General features: G+C 36.4%; 1 protein-coding gene across 3 annotated transcripts in view; it reads left to right on the top strand.

The window, feature by feature from the left end:
- The window catches only part of CERT1 (ceramide transporter 1), a 178360-nt gene that overhangs the window by 40203 nt on the left and 124051 nt on the right, over positions 1-14106 (top strand). Inside the window, exon 1 of one of the 3 annotated variants that reach the window (XM_007486559.2) lies at positions 12285-12366. The exons of the other annotated variants lie outside the window; for them this stretch is intronic. Within the exon in view, the coding sequence (XP_007486621.1) occupies positions 12349-12366 (18 nt within the window). The 5' untranslated portion in view covers positions 12285-12348. Of the gene's footprint in view, positions 1-12284; positions 12367-14106 lie in introns of those variants that run through there. 3 annotated transcript variants of the gene reach the window in all.

Here is a 14106-nt window from a genome sequence, read left to right as displayed (position 1 = left end):
TCTAATTCAGTAAAAAAAGTTTCTTGGTAGTTTGATAGACATGGCACTGAATAAGTAAATTAACTTGGATAAGATTGGCATTTTTTTATGTTAACTCATCCTACCCATGAGCAACTAATGTTTTTCCAGTTGTTTAGATCGAGTTTTAATAGTGTGGAAAGTGTTTTGTAGTTGTATTCATATAGTTCCTCTTTCTGTCTTGGCAAATAGATTCCTAAATATTTTATATTATCTAGGGTGATTTTAAATGGAATTTCTATTTCTAACTCTTGCTGCTGAGATGTATTGGAAATGTATAGAAATGCTGATGATTTATATGGGTTTGTTTTATATCCTGCAAGTTTACTAAAGTTGCTGATTATTTCTACTAGCTTTTTAGTTGATTCTCCAGGATTCTTTAAGGAGACTATCATATTATCTGCAGAGTGATAGTTTAGCCTCCTCATTGTCTATTCTAATAGCTTCAATTTCTTTTTCTTCTCTGATTGCTACTGCTAGTGTTTCTAGAACTAGGTTAAATAATAGAGGAGATAATGTGTGAAGATGGAATTAACTGTCTCCTGCCCACTTTTAGATTTAGTTATCAGAAGCACATACACCCCAGTTTACACTTGAATGGGGAGAGGTCTATAACCCATGTGTGCTAAAAGTGGGTGACAAATCAGAAATAACTGACTGCCCCCTAGGCAGTCCTAAGAAAATTCTAAGATTGAGTTTGGTCCATGTAAAGTGGATGAAGGCCCAGGAAGTGACGCAAAGAAGTGTCTTTAAAAGGAGTTGTAACTTCCTGTGAGGAAGAAGTCTTTGAAGTTTGAGTTCCAGTTGGAGACTGGTAAAGAATTTGCTTCATGGACTGAGACTCTTGATATTGGTCAGGCAGATCTTGGACCTTCTTTTAGGAATACCACATAGATGAGTGAAAAGGATAACTCCTTTTCCTGACTTTCTGCAGCCTCTGGAGATGCCCTTGTCTTGGAAGAGACTATGTGGCTGGAACCCTTGCTTTATTCATTCAGCTGAGGACCCTTAAGCTGAGGACTAATTAACCCTGCCTGATTGGGTGAAAAATTAAAGGTTGGATCAAATTTATGAGAGATGTGGCCACTGGAATTAATTATTCAAGTCGGAATGACTTTTTATATTTATTTACAAAAGGAGAGAGATTCAAAGTAAGGGAAATGTGAAAGAGGATAGAGTAAGATATTTAACCTAACACATTAAGTATTTTGCTCTGGTCCCTGACTCAACCCAATTTTGGAGAATCATTATTTAATTTCCAATTAATTTTTTATTTGCCTCAATGATGTACCCTTACTAATTATTATTTTTATTGTATTATGATCTGAAAAGGTTCTTTTTATTATTTCTGCTTTTTTGCATTTGTTTGCTGTTTTAAGCTCTAGTACATGGTCAATCTTTGTGAATGTACCATGTGCTATAGAAAAAAAAAGGTGTAGTCCTTTTTGTCCCTATTTATTTTTTCCATATATCTATGGACTCTTAATTTTTCCAAGATATCATTCACATCTCTTACTCTTTCTTATTTATTTGTTTGTTTTATTTATCTGGTTCTGATAGAGGAAGGTTCAGGTCTCCCACTAGTATTGTTTTACTATCTATTTCCTACTTAAGCCCCAATAGTTTTTCCTTTAAAAATTTGGATGCTATACCATTTGGTGCATACATGTTGAGTACTAATATTTATTCATTGTCTATACTGCTTTTTATCAGGATGTAATTACCTTCCCTATCTCTTTTAATTAGATCTATTTTACTTTGGTCTTGTCAGATATCATGATTGTGACTCCTACCTCCTTTTTCTCAGTTGATGCCCAATAGATTTTTCGCCATTCTCTCACCTTTACCTTCCTCATGTGTGTTTCTTGTAGACAACATATGGTAGGATTTTGGTTTCTGATCCACTCTGTTATTTGCTTTCGTTTTATGGATGAGTTCATCCCATTCACATTCAGAGTTATGATTAATACCTGTGTATACCCCAATATTTTGATTTCCTCTCCTAGTCCTGCTTTTTCTTCTTTCATTATTTCCTTCTACACAAGTGTTTGGTTATTTTACTTCCAAAATTTTACTGCAAAAACAGAACATGGGACATCACTTATCATATGTATATATGGGTATGTGTTTGAGGACTAGACTTTTAAAATAAAATTCCTCTGTGGCAAAAATGAATAATATAGAAATAGGTATTAAGTGACAACATTTGTAGAACCCAGTAGAGTTCCTTGTCAGCTCTGGGAGCAGGAAGAGAAGAGGGAAAGAAAATGAATCATTTAAACATGGAAAAATATCCTAAATAAACTTAAAAAAGAGATAGATCCTGCCTTAAGGGTGATTACAATATGATGGGAAAGACAACATACAAAAACCATACAAAGTACAAAAATATATAGAATAAATAGGAAATATTTACGAGGGAAGTCTAGAGTAGAAAAGGTTTGGTCATCAAAGGATATGTTTGAATAGTAAAATCAAAACAATTTATATCTGTGTTGACAAACTCATGGTATGTGTGCTCCTGTGTGCTCAAGGGGACTGCTCCATTCCCCTCTCCATAGAGCTTAAGCACATTTTTCACATGTTCCAGTATGGGCCCAGTAGCCCATTGTGAACACTTCCTTCCTCCCCCGTCTAGGGTACCGAGGGAGACTCAAAGACAGCTTGAGCATGGACACGTGATCTCTAAAAGGATCACCAACACTGATCTATAGTCTTATGAAAAAGTGCTCTAAACCACTATTGATTAGAGAAATACAAATAAAAACACCTCTGAGATACCACTTCACACCTATCACATTTGCTCCACAGAAAAGGGAGGGAATGTGGTTAAATTGGAAGTGCATTAGCACTGTTAAAGTTGTGAATTGATTCAATCATTTTGTAGAGCAATTTGGAATTATACCCAAAGTACTATAAATTTGTGCATATCCTTTGAGCTCTACCAAATCCACTGTGTTTGTATCCCCAAAGATTTTTTTTTTAATAAAAGGAAAAAAGGAAAATGGCCTAGTTGTTCAAAGATATGTTTAGCAATTTTTTTTTTTGTGGGGGCAAACAATTGGAAATGAAGAGAATACCCCTCAGTTAGGAAATAACTGAAAAAGTACTGGTACAATATTGTGATGGAATATTATTTTGTTAAATGATGAACAGGATGATTTCAGAAAAACCTGAGCTCACTTATATGAACTGATGCATCGTGAAGTGGAGAACAGGAGGATATTGTACACATTTACAATTTTATTGTATCATGGTCAACAATGAATGACTTGGATATTCTGATCAATACAATGATCTAATACAGTTACAAGTGACTCATGATAAAAAAATCCCTCTACTTCCAGAGAACTAATGAAATCAGAATACAGATCAAATCATACTGTTTTTCACTTTTTTTTAGTGTTTTATTTTTATTTTACTTTTGGTCTGTTTTTTTCATAATAATTAATATGAAAATGTTTTGAATGATTGTACATGTAATAACCTATACCCATGTTGGTGAACCTATGGCATGTGTACCAGAGAGGGATGCTTCTTTCCCCCTCTCCACATTTTCCAGAGGACATTTCTCACATGACTCACCCCTCTGCCCAGCAGCCCAATGGTAGCGCTTCCTTTCTGGAGTATGCTGGAGGGCTTACATGCAGAGAGAGAGTTGCAGTTTGGTCACTCACTCTCTAAGGTCTCTAAAAGGTTTACCATCCCTGATCTACACCAAATTCCTTACCATTTCAAGGAGGGGCAAGGGAAGGAGATAGGGAGAGAATTTGAAACTCAAAATTAAAAAAAAAGTTTAAAAAGTTACTTGTATGTGGGGAAAAAACAAATATACATATACTCACATAATTTATCTATATTTTTAAGAAGGGTTGGGAAAAGCTTCATATAAAAGATGGAGTTTTAATTGAGACCCAAGGAAAGATAAGGAAATTAGGTGGAGCTGATAAGAGAGTATTCCAGGCATAGGGGATAATTAGAGAAAAGAAAATGTCTGGTCAACAGAGATGACATGTTTTGTTCATGGGATAGTTATAAACCAGAGAATGAAGGTTTAGAATAGACAGAGAAGATGGATGTTGAAGAGAGTGAGAGAAATCCTTTATGGAATAGGTTACACACACACTCTCTCAAGAAATTCTAAAAATTGAAGAAAAAGGAGGGAGAATCTAATTAAATGAGAGGGGGAAAGTAGGATGAAGAAAAACAATCATATTCAAGCTGGAGAGAAAAAGAGTAACAAAAGAGAGGAGGGAATTAGGGATGAAGGGAAGATAGCCAGTATAAATAGGGCCACCTTAAAAAACAATAAGGTAGACTAGACTATCTGAAGGAAAATAGAATTGCATTTACAGAAGAGAAAGGCATCCTAACTTGAAAAAAAAAAACTCAATATGAGAAACAGAGGAAAACAAACTGAATTCATAATGTTAAATATGGATTAAACAATCCAATAAAATGAAAATCAACAGTAGCCTGGATAAGAAAAACAAAATAATTTTCATTTTATAAGATTAGTCACTTACAAAAATGAATAACATGGAAATATATTTTGAATGATAATACATGTATAACCCAGATTGAATTGCTTGTCATCTCCAGGATGGGGGAGGGAAGAAAGGAGGGAGACAATATGGATCATATAACTTCAGAAAACTTACGTGGAAATTTGTTATTTTAAAAAGAGAGAAACAATTCTACAATCTGTCAAAAACATAAAAAATATAAGGCAAAACTGAGGGGATGGTGAAATTTACTATTTATCAAATATATCAAAGAAAAGTGACAGTTGCAACATGCTATATCATAATAACAACAAATAACAAAAACAACCATTCAAAAATTAAAAGGAAGTAAATCATATCATATTGAAATGAGAAATATAGATAACAGACCAATATCAGTAATCATAAACTGCTATTCTTCAAATGCCTTAACATTCAAATTGATAAAGGGAATGTGTAAGCAACCAAAGATGACTCATTTCTTATATTTGATATCTATTCATATCTCATTGAAGATGGGAGGCAATACATTTTAATGAGATGTTTGCCTTACAAACAACTCAAAATTGGGGATATCATACATTTTTTATGCTATAATAATCTATTACATTTATATATCACCATTTGCTAAAGTATCCCCTTTTTCTGTCTTTGTCTGGTTGAGAAGTTTCTTTTGCTTGAATATTCTCTTCATTGTTCTCCCTTTAAAGCCTTCTCATCCTCATTTACTTCCCTATTGAGAATGATATATATATATATTGTATTTTTGTACTTTTCATATAACATTTACCTCATGCCTATTCCTCCTTTTTTTCCATATTTAATTCTTTTCTCATGCATCCTAGTTAGGAGAAATAGCAAGTTCCACTACCCCTTCTACCTCCTTTATTTCCTAGAAAGGAAAAATGCAGAAGTATATTACTTTGTGTGGTGGTGGTGGTGGTGGGGTTCAATAGTATATTCTTTCTACCCTCTTTTCTCATTCATTCCTTCTTCAGAATTTCAAAATAGGGACAGTTGTTTTGTTTCCTTTTATTAGGATGTTAACACTACATAATCATTCAACTCCCTTCCTCATTTGCCTAAATTTACCTTTCTAGGTTTTTCTGAATTTTCTTGTATTTTGAGTTCCTAATTTGGTCTTTTCATTGGAAATACTTGAAATTCCACAATAGGTTCATTTCCCCCTCTGTAAATTATATTCAAATTTGCTAGGAAAGGTATTCTTGTTTTTTAAGTACTTTTCTTTTTTTTTAAACATTATTTTATTTGGTCATTTTCATACATTATTCATTGGAAACAGTTCATTTTCTTCCCCCCTTCCCTTGCCAAGGTGCAATTCCACTGGGTATCACATGTGTCCTTGTTCTGAACCCATTTCCTTGTTGTTGGTATTTGCATTAGGGTGCTCATTTAGCCTCTCTCCTCAATCATATCCCCTTCACCCCTGTAGTCAAACAGTTGCTTTTCCTCGGTATTTTTACTCCCACAGTTTGTCTTCTGCTTGAGGATAGTTTTTTTTTTTCTCATAGATCCTTGCAGATTGTTCAGAGACATTGTATTGCCATTAATGGAGAAGTCCATTATGTTCGATTGAACCACAACATATCAGTCTCTGTGTACATGTTCTCCTGGTTCTGCTCCTTTCACTCTGCATCACTTCCTGGAGTTTGTTCCAGTCTCCATGGAATTCCTCCACTTTATTATTCCTTTTAGCACAATAGTATTCTATCACCAACATATACCACAATTTGTTCAGTCATTCCCCAATTGAAGGGCATCCCCTCATTTTCCAATTTTTGGCCACCATAAAGAGCGCAGCTATGAATATTCTTGTACAAGTCTTTTTCCTTATTATCTCTTTGGGGTACAAACCCAGCAGTGTTATGGCTGGATCAAAGGGCAGACAGTCTTTTATCTCCCTTTGGGCATACTTCCAAATTGCCCTCCAGAATGGTTGGATCAATTCACAACTCCACCAGCAATGAATTAGTGTCCCTACTTTGCCACATCCCCTCCAGCATTCATTACTTTCCTTTGCTGTCATGTTGGCCAATCTGCTAGATGTGAGGTGATACCTCAGAGTTGTTTTGATTTGCATCTCTGATAAGAGATTTAGAGCATTTTTTCATCTGCTTATTAGTAGTTTTGATTTCTTTAACTGAAAACTGCCTATTCATGTCCATTGTCCATTTATCAATTGGAGAATGGCTTGATTTTTTGTACAACTGGTTTAACTCTTTATAAATTTGAGTAATTAGACCTTTGTCAGAGATTTTTGTTATGAAGATTGTTTCCCAATTTGTTGCTTCCCTTCTAATTTAAGTTATATTGGTTTTGTTTGTACAGAAACTTTTTAATTTGATGTAGTCAAAATTATTTATTTTACATTTTGTGACTCTTTCTAAGTCTTCCTTGGTTTTAAAATCTTTCCCTTCCCAAAGGTCTGACCTGTATACTATTCTGTGTTCACCTAGTTTACTTATAGGTTCCTTCTTTATGTTCAGGTCATGCACCCATTCTGAGTTTATCTTGGTATAGGGTGTGAGGTGTTGATCCAAACCTAATCTCTCCCACACTATCTTCCAGTTTTCCCAGCAGTTTTTATGAAATAGTGGATTTTTGACCCAAAAGCTGGGATCTTTGGGTTTGTCATATACTGTCTTGCTGAGGTCACTTACCCCGAATCTATTCCACTGATCCTCCTTTCTGTCTCTTAGCCAGTACCTTGATGACTACTGCTTTGTAATATAGTTTGAGATCTGGGACTGCAAGGCCACCTTCCTTTGTATTTTTTTTTCATTATTTCAAAAACAAAGACAACAGAGAGACTCATCCTGGAAGCTCTCTTTGCAGATGACTGTGCTCTCATGGCCCACCAAGAAAATCATCTTCAAACCATTGTGGACAGGTTCTCTACCGCAACAACACTGTTTGGCCTGACTATCAGCCTCAGCAAAACAGAGGTGCTATTCCAACCTGAACCAGGGAGGCCAACGAACCAGCCATGCATTACAATTGACGGCACGCAGCTTTATAATGTCAACACTTTCAAGTACCTGGGCAGCACCATCGCCAACGACAGGTCCCTAGACCATGAGATCAATGCCAGGATTCAAAAGGCCAGCCAGGCACTCGGGCGGCTACACTGCAAAGTCCTCCAACACAGCGGTGTAAGCACTGCAACGAAGCTCAAAGTGTATAACACAGTGGTCCTCAGCTCGCTCCTGTACGGTTGTGAGACACGGACATTGTACCAGAAGCACATGAAACAGTTGGAGCAATTCCACCAATGCTCCCTCTGGTCAATCATGAGGATCCTATGGCAGGACCGAATCACCAATCAGGAAGTCCTCAACAGAGCCAACTCCACCAGCATTGAAGTAATGGCCCTCAAAACCCAGCTACGATGGTCTGAACACGTCATCCACATGGACCCACAGAGAATACCAAGACAGGTATTGTATGGTGAATTGTTAGCTGGACTCAGGAAACAAGGCCGACCAAAGAAAAGATACAAGGATCAGCTAAAATCAAACTTGAAGTGGGCTGGCATTACACCAAAGCAACTAGAACTTGCTACCTCTGACAGAAGCAGCTAGCGAATCCACATTAACCATGCCGCCGCCACCTTTGAAGATGAACGACGTTGACATTTCACCACTGCGCGTGAACGCCGACACCAGGCCACAGCCGCACCTCCCATAACAACTAGTGTTCCATGCCCCATGTGCCACAAACTTTGCGCAAAGGCAATAGTCATTCTCGGTCACCAAGAGACTACCTGATTTAGAGACTGCTAGATTTCCCTGGATATTCTTGATCCTTTGTTCTTCCAAATGAACTTTGTTATTGTTTTCTCTAATTCAGTAAAAATGTTTTTTGGAAGTTCAATGGGCAAAGCACTAAATAAATAGATAAGTTTGGGTAGGATGGTCATTTTTATCATGTTAGCTCATCCCATCCATGAGCAATCAATGTTTATCCAGTTGTTTAGATCTAGTTTTAATTGTGTGGAGAGGATTTGTAGTTGTGTTCATACAGTTCTTGTGTTTGTCTTGGCAGATAGATTCCTAAGTATTTTATATTGTCTTGGGTGATTTTAATTGGAATTTCTCTTTCTAAATCTTGCTGCCAAACTGGGTTGGAGATATATAGAAAAGCTGATGACTTATGCGGGTTTATTTCATATCCTGCAACTTTGCTAAAGTTGTTGATTATTTGACTGGCTTTTTGGTTGGTTTTCTAGGATTCTTTAAGTAAATCATCATATCATCCGCAAAGAGTGATAGCTTGGTCTCCTCATTGCCAATTTTAATACTTTCAATTTCTTTTTCTTCTCTAATTGCCATTGCTAGTGTTTCTAGTAGAATATTAAATGGTAAAGGTGATAATGGGCATTCTTGTTTTACTCCTGATGTTATTGGGAAGGCTTTGAGTTTATCCCCTTTGCAGATGAAGTTTTCCGATAGTTTAGATATATACTGTTTATTATTTTTAGGAAAGGCCCTTCTATTCCTATACTTTCTAATGTTTTCAATAGGAATGGGTGTTGTATTTTATCAAAGGCTTTTCCTGCATCTATAGAGATAATCATGTCATTTTTGTCGGTTTGCTTGTTAATATGCTCAATTATGTGGATGGTTTTCCTAATATTGAACCATCCTTGCATTCCTGGTATGAACCCTACCTGATCATAGTGGATAACCCTTGTGATGATTTGGTAGAACCCCTTCTTGGCTTATTCTGTCAAATAGTTTGTATAATATTGGGATTAGTTGTTCTTTGAATGTTTGATAGAATTCATTTGTGAATCCATCTGGACCTGGGATTTTTTCTGCGATTTTTTTCTTAGGGAGTTCTTTGATGGCTTGTTCAATTTTTTTCTTTTCAGATATGGGGTTGTTTAGGTAATCTATTTCTTCCTCTTTTAGTCTAGGCAATTTATATTTTGTAAGTATTTATCCATATCACCTAGATTGCCATATTTGTTGTCATATAATTGGGCATAGTAGTTTTTAATGATTGCCTTAATTTTCTCTTCATTAGAGGTTGGGTCTCCCTTTTTATCTTGGATACTGTCAATTTGGTTTATTTCTTTCCTTTTTTGAATTAGACTGACTAGTACTTTGTCTATTTTATTTGTTTTTTCAAAGTACCAGATTCTAGTCTTATTTATTAAATCAATACTTCTTTGACTTTTAGTTTTATTTATTTCTCCTTTGATTTTTAGGATCTCTAATTTAGTCTTCATCTGAGGATTTATAATTTGTTCACTTTCTAGTTTTTTAATTTTCATGCCAAATTCATTGACCTCTGCCCTTTTTAATTTGTTTATATATGAACTCAAGGATATGAATTTCCCCGAGTACTGCTTTGGCTGCATCCCATAGGTTTTGAAAGGATGTCTCCCCATTGTCTTCTTCAATGAAGTTATTGATTGTTTCTACGATTTGTTCTTTAACTAGTCAGTTTTGGAGAATCATATTGTTTAATTTCCAATTAATTTTTTATTTATCTCTCCATGTACACTTACTAATTATTTTCATTGCATTGTGGTCTTAGAAGGTTGCATTTATTATTTCTGCCCTTTTGCACTTGTTTGCAATGTTTTTGTGCCCTAATACATGGTCAATTTTTGTGAATATACCATGTGCTGCTGAAAAGAAGGTGTATTATTCCTTTTTGTCCCTATTTCTTTTTTTCCACATGTCTACTAACTCTAATTTTTCTAAGATTTCATTTGCTTCTCTCACCTCTTTCTTATTTATTTTTTGGTTTGATTTATCTAGTTCGGATAGAGGAAGGTTCACATCTCCCACTAGTATAGTTTTTCTGTCTATTTCATCCTTGAGCTCCTCCTTCAGAAATTTGAATGCTATGCCATTTGGTGCATACATATTGAGTACAGATATTTCCTCATTGTCTATTGCCTTTTATCAGGATGTAGTTACCTTCCCTATCTCTTTTAAGTAGATTTATGTTTACTTTGGCTTTGTCAGATATCATGATTGCGATTCCTGCCTTCTTTTTATCAGTTAATGCCCAATAGATTCATCTCCATCCTCTTACTTTCACCCAATGCGTATCTACCTTCCTCATGTGTGTTTCCTGCAGACAGCATATGGTAGGGTTTTGGATTCTAATCCACTCTGCTATTCACTTGTGTTTTATGAGTTCATTCCATTCACATTCAGAGTTATGATTACTAGCTGTGTATTTCCCAGCATTTTGATTTCTACTCCTGGTCCTGCCTTTTCTTCTTTCACTATTTCCGTCTACACCAGTGTTTGTTTATAATCAGTCCCCCTAGTTCCCACCCTTATTTTACTTCCCTTTCTACCCCCCTCCCTTCTTATTCCCCCCGTTATTTTCCCCTATAGTCTTTTTAAAATTTCCCCACACCTTCTCCCTCCCTTGTACTGCTTCCCTCGCCACCAGTCTGTTTTTTACCCTTCTACTCCCCTATAAGGCGCAAATCTATTCTCTGCCCCAATGGATTGGATTGTTCTTCCCTTTTTGGGTCAGTTTCAAAGCACATAAGAGTTGAGTATTTTCTATCCAACCTCTTTACCCTTCCAATGTATCGATGTCCCCCCCCCCCCCCGCATGAGATACTTTGTGACATATCAATCTACCCCCATTTGTTTCTTTTCCTATTTTTTTTAGTTTTGGCTTTTTTTTTTGTTCTGGTTGTGTGTATATACACACACACACATATACACACATGTATATGTATTTATTCATGCATATATCTATATACCTATTTATGTCTTGTCCTTTCATCCTATATAGTTTGTCACTGTTTCCTCTAAATGTAATTCTTCTAGCTGCCCAGGTGATAGCAACAGTTTTTAAGTGTTACCAATGGCCTATTTTCTTATAGGGATACATATTTTAACTCATTGAGTCTCTTAAAAATTTTTGTTTTTGTTTTTGTTTTTTCTTTTCCCCCTCTTTTTTAATTACCTTTTGATGATTCTCTTGAGTTCTGTGCTTGGACATCAACTTTTCTGTTCAGGCCCGGTCTTTTCTTTACGAATGCTTGGAATTCTTCTATTGTGTTGAATGCCCATACTTCCCCTGTAAGAATATAGTCAGTTTTGATGGGTATTTGATTCTTGGTTGTAGACCTAGTTCCTTTGCTTTCCAGAATATCATATTCCATGCCTTTTGGTCCTTCAGTGTGGATGCAGCCAGATCCTGAGTTATCCTCACTGTGTTTCCGTGGTATCCGAATGGCTTCTTCTTGGCAGCTTGTAATATCTTGTCTGTGTTCTGATAGTTTTTGAGTTTGGCTATAACATTCCTGGGTGTTGTCAGTTGGGGATTAAATATAAGAGGTGATCTGTGGATTCTTTTAATCTCCACTTTCCCCTCTTGTTCTAGGGTATCAGGACAGTTTTCCTGAATATTTTCCTGTAGTATTATGTCCAGGTTTTTTCTTTTGTCATGGTCTTCTGGTAGACCTATGATTCTTAAATCGTCTCTTCTGGAACGATTTTCTAAATCGTCTGTTTTGTGAATGAGATGCTTCAGATTTTCTTCTACTTTTTCATTCTTTTAATTTTCTTTTATAGTGTCCTGCTGCCTTGTGAGGTCACTTAATTCCAGTTGTTGTATTCTGGTTCTTAAAGACTGGATTTCATCCCTAGCTTGTTGGTCATCCCTCTCCTTTTGGTCTGATTTTCTTTGGAGGTCATCTTTCATCCTCTTTACATCGTCTTTCATCTCCTTTTTCTCATCTTTCATCTTTCATTTTCTTTGCTTCATTTTCCAGCTGGTTGATTTTGGTTTTCAAGACACTATTTTCTCTTTTTAGTTCATGTACCTCTGTTTCCAGGTGATCTATCTTAATTTTTAAGTTCTTTCCCCAATTGTCTTCAGCCTCTCTTAATTGTGTTTTGAGTTTCTCCACAGCCTGTATCCAATTCGCTGGGATTTCTGATTTATTGTTTACTGATCTTTCCCCCTCTGTTCTATTTCCTGAGTAGAAGCTGTCTATTGTAGTTTCTTTCTTTTTCTGTTGTTTGCTCAAATTCACCCCTTCTTTACTCCCCGTATTTGTCTGTGCTCTTGCTCCTCTCATTTTTTTTTTTTGGTTTGGGGGCTTCTGTCAGTCTCCCCTCTTGGTGCTTTATCAGGAGATCTCTTGGTGTTATCTATGGTGGAAGTTTGTTGGGGTTTGAGCTTCCCTGTTCTTTGGAGACTTTTGATTGGATTAAAGTCCAGCAGTCAATGAGGATGGATGTGGAGCCTGGGCTTCCCTGAGTTCTGGAGATTTGATGTGATTAAGTTCAGCTTAGTTGGGGTGGGTGTGCTCTGAGTCCAAAACTTCCTGGAAGGCTGGAGTAAATATGGAGGATCTCCACAGCTCTGGCCAGGCTGCCAGGTTTATGCTCCTTCTCCAGCTCCTTCTCTGCCGTCTGTCTTCGACACTCCGCACTTATCACAGCCCTAGTTGCAATGTACGCCCTCCAGACCAGCACCTTTGCCTGCCCAGAAATTCCCGCTGCCGCTGGAGTCTGGGAGTCTCAGCACTCTGGGTGGGAGGGGCGATGGGTCCTGGGACCTTCCTTCGAGTGTTCTCGGATTCCGGCTTTTTGGGCGGCGTACCTTTTGAATTACATCCAGTAGGAGTGTTCCTTGGTTCTGTCTTCTTAAGTTTGTTTTTCAGTTCTCTGGGAGAATTCAGTTTGTGATCGTTTTGGAAGCGTATTCAGAGGTCTGAACTTTTGCTTCTTCTAGGCCGCCATTTTGACTCTGCCCCTTAAGTCTTTCTCTTATGCCTCTGGGAATATTAAATTCTAATATATCTCATTTATAGTAGAAGCTGCCAAATCTTATGTTATCTTAAATGGTTCTTTGTACTTAAGCTGCTTCTTTCTGGCTGTTTGCAACATTTTTTTCTTTGACAGAACAGCTCAGAATTTTGGCCATGACCTTCTTGGGAATTTTCCTTTTGTATTTTTGTTTTTTTAATTAGCAGGTGATGAGTACACTATTTTCTTTTTGCCTTCCTTTTTCTAGTAGATCTGAAAAGTTTTATAGTTTTTTGAACTATCTTATCCAAACTTTTCCCAAGATCATGGTTTAAGAAAGTCCAAAAACGTATTTATTTGTCTTATGAAATTATTTATTTCTGTTTCTATTATAGTTTTTATAAATTGTTTTTTGATGTATACTATCACTTTCTCTTCTAAGTTACTTATTCTCTTATGTTTTTATTTCATCTAGATAATCACTAATCCTTGTGGGAAAATCTATTTTTTTCCTCAGTAAGTGTCTTTTTGAATTGTTACAGAGTTATAGCCTCTTCTTTTGGAGAATAACTAGATCTAAAGTAATTTTTGATACTGGTCTTCTTTTCTTTGATCAGTTCATACAGCTTTAAGTTCCTGATTGGACTTTGTGCCAGGGACTGATTCTACTCCATTCTATGCTTTTGGATGGGGAGGGAGGTCAAATCTACTTGGTCTTACTCTGGGTCTCTTATTTTTCAATAGTGACTCTCTTTCTCTTTCCCACCTAGTCTTAAATATTCAGGAGACTGGATCTGCCCTCTCTGATGTTGGTATCTCAG

Source organism: Monodelphis domestica, chromosome 3, assembly GCF_027887165.1.
Source record: "Monodelphis domestica isolate mMonDom1 chromosome 3, mMonDom1.pri, whole genome shotgun sequence".
Taxonomy (NCBI): Eukaryota; Metazoa; Chordata; class Mammalia; order Didelphimorphia; family Didelphidae; genus Monodelphis; species Monodelphis domestica.
Note: the sequence above shows the minus strand (reverse complement) of the source record. Positions and strands in the feature narration are given on the sequence as shown.